The sequence below is a fragment of the Galeopterus variegatus genome, unplaced genomic scaffold (assembly GCF_000696425.1).
Source record: "Galeopterus variegatus unplaced genomic scaffold, G_variegatus-3.0.2 Scaffold43, whole genome shotgun sequence".
Lineage (NCBI taxonomy): Eukaryota > Metazoa > Chordata > Mammalia > Dermoptera > Cynocephalidae > Galeopterus > Galeopterus variegatus.
This window is the reverse complement of record NW_007726154.1, coordinates 630434-642360: the sequence shown is the minus strand read 5'-3', so window position 1 is coordinate 642360 and position 11927 is coordinate 630434. Positions and strand designations below refer to the sequence as shown.

General features: G+C 36.7%; 1 protein-coding gene across 1 annotated transcript; it reads left to right on the top strand.

Moving 5' to 3' along the window:
* Positions 1 to 969: 969 nt before the first annotated feature.
* BET1 (Bet1 golgi vesicular membrane trafficking protein) lies at positions 970 to 11211 on the top strand. The gene is made up of 4 exons (XM_008571638.1): positions 970 to 1119; positions 5703 to 5818; positions 8178 to 8234; positions 10023 to 11211. The coding sequence occupies exons 1-4, from the start codon at positions 1101 to 1103 to the stop codon at positions 10176 to 10178; spliced, it is 348 nt and encodes a 115-aa protein (XP_008569860.1). The 5' UTR covers positions 970 to 1100; the 3' UTR covers positions 10179 to 11211.
* The last annotated feature ends 716 nt before the right edge of the window (positions 11212 to 11927 follow it).

The following is an 11927-nucleotide window of genomic DNA, read 5'->3' as shown; positions in this document are numbered from 1 at the left end:
AGAAAACACTACGTGACCAGAGGTTACAGTTTAAGAAATCTCTAGTATGCAAAATATTCCACTGTCATAAAGCAACAACAAAACTTCAGACAACCAGTGGGTTTTGAGCATCTACAGGTATCAGATTTTTAGAAAACCATTATTTCATTGTATATTCGCGTAAATTATCCTGTGAGATAAAATGGAATTCTCTCATTAACCCCATACCAGCACCACCCTCACCCCCGCCAACCAGCTTTTTATACCCTAAATTGGCACACTGCTGTGTGTAAGCAGTATTTCAGTACACTTTGTTTAAGATTTTTTTTTTTTAAAGGTCTAAGTAGGAGAGAGGGTGTTTAGGGATCCTTCGGTCCCTTTAACAACTAAAAGTCATGGTTCTTTCTATAAGTGCAACAAATGCAGTAACAGGGAACTAACTCTTCAGTGCTGCCAAGAGACTCCACGCCTTCCCTTGACAATTCTAATCTGAGCAGGAGTCCTACTCCAAGGGACCTGGTTTTCTCTACTCCTCTGGGTATGACCAGGCACAAATCGGTCTCTTCTGTAGGTCTCAGATTACTTGTTCATAAAATGAGAACCTTGCATAAAGTTTTCTCTGACTTTTCCTGAACTCACTCAGGGATGAGACGGGGACTACGAGGCTGAATCAGGAAAGATAAATCAACTACTCTCTCCTGCTCCGGGAGGAGCACACGTACTGATTCAACCTAGGGGCCAACTAACTGAAAGCAGGGTCCTTGAGGCTGTGAGTGGCGATCTTGGGACACAGACCCTGAGTCTGAGCTGCAGCCGCATTTCCTCTCTTCTGGAAGCCTCGCCAGTTCCTGGGTTCACACGACGCCCCCCACCATTCTCCCGGAGTTAGTGGTGGACTACATTTCCCAGAATGCCATTCAACCGTCTTCGCAGGGCGCCAATAGGTGTCCGGATGACGCCATCAGCCGGCGCTGTGTTTAGACTCCACTGATGTCGTGGCGCTTTGGGGGAAGAAGTTCGTCTTCCGTGGGGCCCTGTAGCTGAAGACGCGGTCTGGGTGACCCCTGGCCCTTTCCTACCCATCCCGCCCCGCCCGCCTTTTCCCTTCCTCCTCTGGCAGGATGAGGCGTGCAGGCTTGGGTAAGAAGAGGGCCGAGGTTCGAAGTTCGGGGGCCTTAGAACCGACCCTGCTGGGCGCAGGGTCGCGAGAGGGACTCGGAACGGTTTTCTGTTGCTGGCATTTAGGCCAGAAAGCGAGATGTCTGGAAGGGATCTTTGGAGGCGGTGCCAAGTGGAAACACACCTTTGGTCCTAGACCCTGGGGTTTCCTTACGTTTGATTCAGACTCATGTTTGAATGATGGGTTAGAGAGAGTAGTGAAAGACTGGGGGTGGGGTATGTACAGATACCCACTCAGTAGTGAAGTTTTCTAGTGTTACTGACTGAGCGTAGTTAGGAAAACTGCGTGTCTTCCAAAGGATCTTAGTTTCTTTAGAAGCAAAATTTGAAGTGTGGGTGTTGCATTCAAAACATATTAGTAATGATCATGTTAGTACATGTCATTACTGTTAAAGGTCCTGGTGTGTGATATCGGGGTCAAAGGTGATTCTACCCAGAACATTTCTTATCTGAACTTTGTTCCACTGTTAAGGCAGTGTAATGTGGTCAGGTTTGGTGACTTAACATTGGTTCTTGACCTTGTGGGTTAGGAAGCTGGCTTATCAGGCAGCAGGAAGGAGTAAGTTAGGCACAAGAAATTTTAATGGGCCCTTATTAGGATTAGGACAGCATTTTTTGGTTCTGAAGCTCTCTATCAGGAGCCGATTAAAAAAAGAAGAAAAGAAAACCTTTACTAAATCAGTGCAGTATATTTGAGAAAACATACAAAACATTTGAAAAAAAGATGTTACCTTTCTCTGTCATTATAATAGGATGGAAAAAGAAGAAAACGTTTTCCAAGACTATCAGATATTTAAAGTCAATGAAAGTTGCCAATAACTATAGACTTGTAGATCAATTAATAAATTGTAGTATGAAACAAGTTTTTTAAAAAATATGCTTTTTGTGAATACTTGGGCCATAGAAAGTGGGCCAGATAAAGAGAAAAAAAGAACTAATTCTGAGCAAGTTTAGTTTTATATGACTAAATGTTTTTCTTTTTATCATCATTAACGACATTTATTGTATACTTGACTGAGCTCTAGGTATACTGTTACTTGTCTCCTCAAAGCTTCCAATCTAGCTGGGTAGTAGGAATATGTGCAAATATACATTATAGTAGGAGGTGGTAGCTATACAGCCAAGTACCAGATAAGTTCTACAGATAATGAATGTCTCAGAAATTTCAGAGACATAAGAACTTGAACTAGATCTTGAACTAACGGAGCGTGGGAGAGGTCAGTTTCAGATGGAAGGATAACAAAAAAAAAAAAGAGTGTAGGACTAGAATTATCAATGAAGTATTTAAGGGATTATGATTAAGCCAGTTGGATTGAAGAAGGTGACATGGGACCACATTTTGGAGATCTTTACATGCCAGCACAACAGTTTGGATTTCATCAATAGGCCCTTAGGCCTTTTTGAATGTTTTTGTGCTGTGGTCTGCCATGTTAAATTGCAGGAAAGGGACTTGAGAAGTGGTGGTTCTCATCGCTGACTGTACATTAGAATCACCTGGGAAGTTTTTAAAGTATTGTTACCTGGGTCCCAGCTCAGACTGATTAAATTAGACTCTCTAGGATAAAGGCCCCTCTTATTTTTTTAAAAAGCACCCCTGTGGTTGAGAGGAGAGGTAATTACTTATCTAACTGTTGCTATTTATAACTATTCATTGGTGTGAAGTTTTGTATTTGTTTAAAGTATCAGTGTGTATTGACCTGGAATTTTAAATTTGGGATGATAGCTATCTGATAGATATTCATGTTCAGAATATGCCATACTTCACATGAATCTCTAAGTGACTTGATTCAGTTACAGAACTTAACCTAAAAGAAGTAGCATTTGCCTAAATTGCCAAAGGCTGAGGATGATCTTTGGCACTTATTTGCTTTTCTATAACCTTTCATAGCAGTAATTCATACCAAAAGAAGTAGCTAAGTCTGGAATAGCAACTCTAGCTATTTTAAAATTTTATTTGACTTTTTCTTTATATGGGGTATGGGTGATAGTTTGAGGGAAAATCAATTCTTTAATAGAAGAAATGTACGTTAAAAGATTTCTAGATTATAAGTAAAATGAGAATTTCACTTTGAATAAATGGAACAGTATGGAAGAGCTCTAAAGTTAAAATTAAGATAGGCAAAAGGAGAAAAACAAAGGAAATAAACTAAGTAGCTGTTAATTTAGAATGAATTCCTTGGTGAACTTGTCAAGTGATTAAATTCAACCAGTCAGTAATTATTGGGCAAATGTGATGTATTCAGAACCTTAATACATAAAATTAGTGAAAGACATTGTCCCTTTCTTTAAGGTTCTTGGTCCTTATTTAAGTAGAGTTTGCACAAAGTATCATTGATTAATAGACTGAGAATTTTTTTTTTTTTTTTTTTTTTTTTAAATAATGATTTTAAACTGTTGAGTGGGGGGAAATATTATGCCCAGTCCTTGAGTTCTTAACTTTTATAACAGCACATTTGGAGGGCTTCAGGGATAGGGCATCAGTAGTTGAAGGGAAATTTGGGTAATGCAACTCTCTCCCCTTTGTTTGGAACATACTTGTTGAACATTTTGTTGTGGTTTTTGTGTCCATGGAGATTGGGTATTCTGTAAGTAAAGTATTCATTAGGTACAGGAGGGATATGGAAAAAGCATGAGACACTGTCTTTGCCCTCAGAGAAGCATATGTATGATTCCATTCTGAATAAGGACATTCAAAGTTGAGTAACAGTGAATTCAGACTCTATTCATTAATTGGTTCATTTATGAGTATTGCTTGAGTGTGCCTTACAGAGTTTGTGTGTGTTTGTACATTTATTGGGAGTACACAGTGATGAGTGAAACAAACTTAGTTACTGCCCTTGTAGTACCATCTAGAGTGCATTATTACTGTTATATGCAGTCAGAGCTGTAAGAATTCAGAAGGAGTTTTACTACTTAGAGGAAGTGAAATTTATATTGTGCCTTGAAAGAGCCTCCTGTTCACACCTTGACCATGCTTCAACTACCAGTGCTGACTGCTACCTCCTGTCCTTCTAGCTCTTACTGTCACTGCCGCTCCATCTGCTCTTTGAGCTTATGGAGACCTCTCGTTTTGATATCATCCTTTTCCCCCACATTCTTAGGATGCTGTTGAATCTGCTTCAGTCCCCGTCCAATCTAGTCCCCATGATTCGTATCTTCAACCACTCTTTTGGCAAGCATTGTCAACCTCTTGAGGCTCTGTTCTTCTACAGCCCCAATACTATCAACCTCTAACTAGATAAGTCCAACCATCCAGCTTCTCATGGGCTAAGTCAGGCCAATGAGCCCTTCTGTAGGAAAATCACACATCTGGAAAGATTGAAGCCACTGTAATATCTTGCCTCAACCACCAGTAATGCTGTGCAATCCTGGTCACTTTTCTCAATTATTCTCCTTACTGTTTACTTCAAATGATCACCATTCTTCAACAGATACGTCTTTTTCTTCCTTTACTGAGAAAATTGATGTCATCAGTTATTTAGGGGAAAATTTGTAGTTAAATAATACCCTCAACTCTTCTTTCCTCTAAATCCCCAACGCATTTATTTATGTATTCACTGTCTAAGGCTCACTCTACCAGTTGTTTTATTGTCTGATGAATATCAAGTACTATATTGGGCAGAGTGGTGACAACTGTATTCTTAATGCCATCCCCTAGAAGATAAGCTCCATAGAAGTAGCCCCTAGAGGGCCGGCCCGGTGGCGCACTGGATAGTGCGCCACTTGGGAAGCGCGGCGGCGCTCCCACCCGAGGGTTCGGATCCCACATACAGACTGGTTCCCGCTCACTGGCTGAGCGAGGCACGGGAGCAACACCGAGGGTTGCGATCCCATTGCCGGTCCCCGGTCCGGTGCGGGGGCAACACTGAGGGTTGCGATCCGTTGCCGGACATGGAAAAAGACAAAAGACAAAAAAAAAAAAGGAGTAGCGCCTAGAAAGAACAGTGGATCTGACACGTGCTAGTTCCTCAAGTATGTGTTGAAGAATAAATGAATCTTCCTCTTAACTCTCAGCCAACGTTCTTCGTAAGTTATTCCATCACTCTCCTAGAGCTTCTCCCTTCCTTGGCTCTTCCCCATTCATCTCTCTATTTAAGAGAAAGAGATGCAGGTAAAGAACCCTCCCTCTGCCATGAGCTCCCCTCCAGCTATGTTGTCCTCTTTCTCCCTTTTCCTTAACAGCTTCTTCAGTGGGTGGTTGATGTTCCTACTTTTAGATATTTTATTAAAATATATGTTTCTGTTGAGCAGGGAATGTATCCTGAATATATATGAGTGCCTATTTTAGTGTCTTCTGGGCATCAATAAGCAATCAATAAATATGTATTGAAATGAACTGAATATTCTGTGCTTAAGAGAGAGTAATGGAAAGAATTGGTCTGATATCTGGGTATTAGTTTTTAAAATTCATTTGGAGTGTGAATATTATAGACATGCGTGGTCTGCAACGCCCTCCAGGGGTCTTTTTTGGTTCTTTCCTATTAAAGTTTCAAAAGTGGCTTCTGTTTTTGCTATAGCTGAACTTGTGACTCTGATCCTTGCAGGTGAAGGAGTACCTCCTGGCAATTATGGCTATGCTAATAGTGGGTATAGTGCCTGTGAAGAAGAAAATGAGAGACTCACTGAAAGTCTGAGAAACAAAGTAACTGCTATAAAATCTGTAAGTATATAACAAATATTGTATATGTTTTAATTATATATTTACATATGTATGTTTTATACGTACAAACTATACACTTTTACTGGTATCATATTAAAGAATTCAGTTATCCAAATACTGTGGTTTTGTGAGGTAAAGGTGCACTTAAGATTAAGACCATGCTTTGAATAGGTTAGAAAATGTGGCAGATCAGAAGATATGGTACCTTTGTTTAATTTTTTTTTAACTCCAGTTGTTTTTTATGGTAAAATTTAAAATACTATATGTTGTCTGCAGTAATGTCAAGAACAGATTTGTTCATTTTCTATGCCCAAAATGGTCTCCTGACCTTTTCTTCTTCCAGTCTCCTAAGCTACAAATCTTAATTTTTCTGTGTCCCTTGTTTCAGTCAGAGTCTCACACTTTCTAATATTTCTCTCTATCTCTGCTTTTTTGTTTCCAGTACTATCCTCGGTTTTCTTAGGTGAACTATTAGGAGAACCTCTTAATCTGTCTGTTCCCGATTTTTTGCATGTTCTGATCTGAGCTACATATTGTTGCCACAGTCATCTTTTTAGAATATTTTTAAAATTGCATCCTGTACTCCCAGAAGATTTAATAAAGTTTACACTCTATAACTTGACTGAATAGTTCGTTCAGATATTGGCCTCCGCTTTTCAAACCTATCTCCCACACTTCTAGAATGTGTATGTGTTTTCTGCCAGTCAAATTAGAGTAGTCTCTGTCCTGTTCATGCTGTCACTTTCCCACCCCCTATCTTTGATCATGCTGGCCCTTTACCTTAAGCATATTCTTCCTCCTTCCATTGACAGAAATCCTGCTCATCTGCTTCATTGCACCCCCTCCTTTCCTCCAAGCTTTGCCTGATTACCACATCCAAAAGTAACTTTTTTCCTTATGAACATAAGACACTTTGTGCCATTTCTGTAGCACTTATTGCATAGTGATTTGCATTGGAATTATTTGTATGTTAAAAAAAATTCACCAGAATTTAGGATTTTCTATTGTGCTTATTTTTATACTCTACACAGCACCTAGCATAATTCCTTATCAATGGTAGTGTATGTATAAATTTGTACTGAATAAAGGAATAACAAAAAGGTGATTTTAATAGTATATGTGATTGATTTTGCATTAAAATAAAGTTGTAATACACATGTAAAGTATTCAATAGAAACCTGTGTTGCTAAAACTTAATTGATATTTCATTACAGTCTTTGGCAAATCAAATTGTATTCAGCCTGGAGACTATTGCATTCTGAAACAGTATTGTTCGCAAAGTCATATTAAATCAAAAGGAGTTGATCTATGAACTGATATTGTATAATGTTAATAATTTAGAAAATGTAACATTTGAGAGGACTTAAGAATTAAGTGCCTTTTTAAGAAAAACAAAACAAAACTCAATGTTGATAATTTAGACTCGTTGCTAGAAGAAAGCTGTAATTCCTAGAAGTTTCTTTTCTTGGCATGAGTGACAGTTGTAGAAAGTAGTTGGATGATTTGGGCTATCTAGCTTTATAGTTACTTTATTATCTCTGAATCATTTAATCTGGGGGGATTTAAAGCTCACGTTCTGATCTATAGAATTCTATATGGTTTGTATCAATATTATCCTATAAGCTTTCCATACAAATTAAGTTGAGAACAATATTTGCAATGTTTTACCAAGATTTTCGGTAGTTGATTGTATTTATTCAGATATCTTGGAAGTGAAGCCTTTGATGAATTTATGGTATAAAGTATTAGATAGGTTTTTGTTTGAGTAGCACCCATAATTACCTATAGTATTGTTTCTTGTAGGTTCAGCTCTTTTCTACATAGCTTCATGATGTAGATAACATTTTTTTTCAATTTATTATCATACTTTAAAGAAAAAAAAAACTTTAAAATTTAAAGAAATAATCAAGTTAGACAATATTCAAGGTAATGGCACATTTCATTAAGAAAATATTAAATACTGAAGTCTAGATTTGAGTTGATCATATGAGTACTTGTATATCTTTTAAAACATAAGAAGGAAATATACAGATAAATGCTTTTATGTGAATAAAATAGAGAAAAAAGCATGCAAGGATAAGAAAATCAGAGAAAAGTATATTAAAATTAAAAGACTGAATTGAATATTAAGATTAAATCAGAATGAAGAGAAGAGAGAAAATGTCCACAGATGGGAGGAGAAGAAATCCTAAATTTATTTTTCATTAATTTCAGTGGAAAAAGTATCAGAAGAAGAGAATATATTTCTAAAATACAGTTTCATTTGAGAAAATGTATGTACTTAGAATGGCATTATTATTTTTATTTTATCTTGAATACCTTTATATGAGTAATAATGTGTATGCCTTTTTTTTTATAGCTTTCCATTGAAATAGGCCATGAAGTTAAACATCAAAATAAATTATTAACTGAAATGGTAAGTGTTTATAATTTTAACTTAAAGGAATTTGATCTAATATTCTCAGACTTTGTTAATCAGGAATAATATCATTTTAACTTTTATCTATTCTGAAATAGATCTGGCGAGGGTAAGTCCTGGATTCCCATTCATTTATATCTAATTGGTTTGAAATAACTACAGGTTTATTTTTGCCACACTTTTGCATTTTTTGTCTTGCCTAACGTATAAGTGGGAGGAGGATGTGGAAGCCAATGTATGTTTAATCCTGTTTAAAAACACTGTTAAAAACTCAAGGCAAATGACTATTCTGAGTGTTCTTAGACATCTTAATGGGTAAAGACTAATAGGAATTTATTAACCAAGCAATCAAAAAGCACTGTATATACAGCCAAACAAAAGTCTTTCACTTAATGGAAACTTATTTCTTTTGCTTGATTTCCTAAGGAGCAAAGTCCTCATAGACTCAAATAGCCCAGAGCCTTTTATCTGTAGCAACATATGCCTTTTCTTGTTAGAGCCTCCTCCCATTTGTTAATGTTTATTTTACATGTCATACTTCTCTGGATCTTCCCTAGTTTCTCCAAATGCTTTTAAGATTGCAGTATTCAGAAATGAATATGGCATTGAGAGCAACATTCTTACTAAGCTTACACAGTAGAATCACCCAGGGAGCTCTTTGAAAATACATATGCCTACAAGTTCTCGCTTTAAATATACTGATTCAGAATTTTATGGGAAGGAAACTGGGCAATATATATTTAGAAAAGAAGCATCGCAGGTGATTCTGATACATAACCCTGGTGAAGAACCATAGATCTAAAGTGCATGAGCTACACAGAAACTGAGCTATACATAGGCTATTATTATGCTGGGCCTTTATATCTCAGGATATTGAGATTTCTATGAAAGTGTGATATTTCTAATCCATACCTAGTTCTCTCTTCTTAAGGACTATTCCAGCTATGTTTTAATATGGTAGGTTTTCCCCATGTATATTTAAAGTCCCTACCACATTTTATCTCTGCACATGATATTCTCTTAACTTTTAATAGATCCTACCTCTACTGTACTTCAAAGTCAGCTATCTAAACAAAAGGATCTTAGAAGTAAGGGTAAATTTAACTGTTAACTATATTAAAATTTGGGTGATTTCCTCTACTGGGTAGCAATCAGTTGTTTGACCTTGGAGAGCAATACCTCAACAAAAAGTGGGAAAAAAAAAACCCTGTATGATAGTGCACAAACTTGTTACTTTTATTGTTGATGTTTTTTCATCCACCTAATTGGAATAACACCTAAATAGTTTGAGTTTTTGAGTTACTCTGTGAGGCTGAAAGAAATGGTTAGTGGATAATGAAAGAGCTTTTTGTTCATTGAGAGAATTGCATTATTTTGCATGAAGTAATCAAGCTGATTACCCAAGGTTATAAACAGGCTCCCAAATTGATTAAACACAAAGATTGTCATTAAAAATGCACTCTAGGGCCGGCCCGGTGGCGCACTGCTACAGTGCGCCGCTTGGGAGCGTGGTGGCGCTCCCGCCGAGGGTTCGGATCCCACATACAGACCGGTTCCCGCCCACTGGCTGAGCGAGGTGTGGGCGCAGCACCGAGGGTTGCGATCCCGTTGCCGGTCCCGGTCCGGTACGGGTGCGACACTGAGGGTTGCGATCCGTTGCCGGACACGAGAAAAGACAAAAAGGAAAAAAAAAATGCACTCTAATAGCAATAAATTCAAGTATTTGAACTTGCATATGTAGAATGTTAGAATCTATTATATTTTGTTTTCTTTCTCCTCTCATAGGATTCACAATTTGACTCTACAACTGGATTTCTAGGTAAAACTATGGGGAAACTGAAGATTTTATCCAGAGGAAGCCAAACAAAGCTTCTGTGCTATATGATGCTATTTTCATTGTTTGTCTTCTTTGTCATTTATTGGATTATTAAACTGAGGTGATGCAAGTAAGTGTGAGTTTGGAATTTGTTTCAACTTAATGGCTTGGAGTACCACTGATAAAAATCAGCATCAAAACATTCCTCATTTTCAAATATGGCCTTTTCGATCAAAAATTACTGAATTTTGCTTATTTTATAAATCACAGTAGGTAATATAGTACTCTTTGAATACTGTTTCTTAATGAGTCATTTTAGCCCCTATTTTCAGGGATATTCAGATGGCCTGAAGTCAGTGATGCTCTACCATTTTATTTTATTTTTTATTGTTTTCTATTTGTTAGATTAAATAGCAGCTTAATATTCTGTTACCATAAATGTAGGTTTATGTTCCATTTAAGGAAACTTAGTGGGAGAGTAATAGAATGCTTGCATAGCTTGATGCTGAGCTCTTGAGGTATTGAACCAGTTTATAACAGAATGGTAAATGTATTTTTCTCAAGAGTTGTCAACTGTGATGATGTACTCCCCTTTCCTCTTATATTTGGTTAAAATTGTGGGCCAATGTCTTTTTACCTACAGTTTTCCTAATAATTTTTTATGATATAAGTCCTCTTTTCTCTCTGCCCAAAGACCTTGTTTTTGAATAAAGCTTGTTGTTTTGGCATATTTCTAGTAGGTCCCAATGCACATGTGTATCAGTATAGTTATTTTTTTATATTAACTTTATAAATTTCATTGACTTGGCTTATAATAGTTTTATGATTTTAGCTACTTAGATAGGCCATTTGATATCACTTGTGACAGAATAATGTGAAGTTAAGTAATTGCTAAGCTCTGAATGGAAATAAAGTGTTCAAGAAAATTAATTGCCTGTGCTTTATTATGTTCTCAAAATAGTTATTGAAAATAATCAGGCATTAAACTTGGAGTTAAGAGTAATGTTGCTTTAATTCACTGTATTTGTTTATAGAAAGCAAAATGCAAAGGTGGACTATGAAATAAAGAAATATTAAAATGTTAAATACTCTGTATTGCTACTATTTTGGAATTTACCCACTTAAAAGTTCTAAAAATAAATTTTTTAATGAACTGTATTAATTGACTTTGCTGCTTCTTTAAGTCTTTTTTATATTCTTGGAATAGAATCTGATAAATAATCTTGAAAACTCAGATTCCAAACAAAATCAAGCAAAGTTAATGTTTGTATTATGTTAGAACTTGCTTCAAACAAATAAGGCAAATCTTGACTGCAGTTTCAAAAATCTTTTAATTTTAATCTCTCTATATTTTTAGTTATGAATTTGTTCTCTTTGATTTTGCTGAGTTTTCAGTCCTTCCTGCTTATCCCTAATTACCTATCAGTTTAGATCCTATCTTTTCTGGCTGCATTTGTCACCATTTTGGCTTATTCTTGACAGCAAAAACACTAGAACTGAGCAGGGTTAAGTGACTTAGACAGGCCTGTGCTGCGATACCCCAACACTGATACCAGAGACACTGGTTTGAGTTAGATGAGTTAGATGACACTGGTTTGAGTGCTTTTGGACCTTGGTTTCTTCATTACATCACCTATTTCATAGGATTGTCAGGAGAAGTAGATAAGGTAATATATTGGAAAGTGCCTGGCACATGATAATCACTCAATAAATATTAATTTTCACTATCATTAACAGAAATTAAATGTCAGAAAAGTGAGTTATCTTAAGGGCAAGAAGACAATAGGTTCGTTTCAGGCTTTGAGGTGATGATGTAACCTCTAAATGGGTATTTCTATTAGACATTTGGAGAGTGACTCATTCATTCAGGAAAT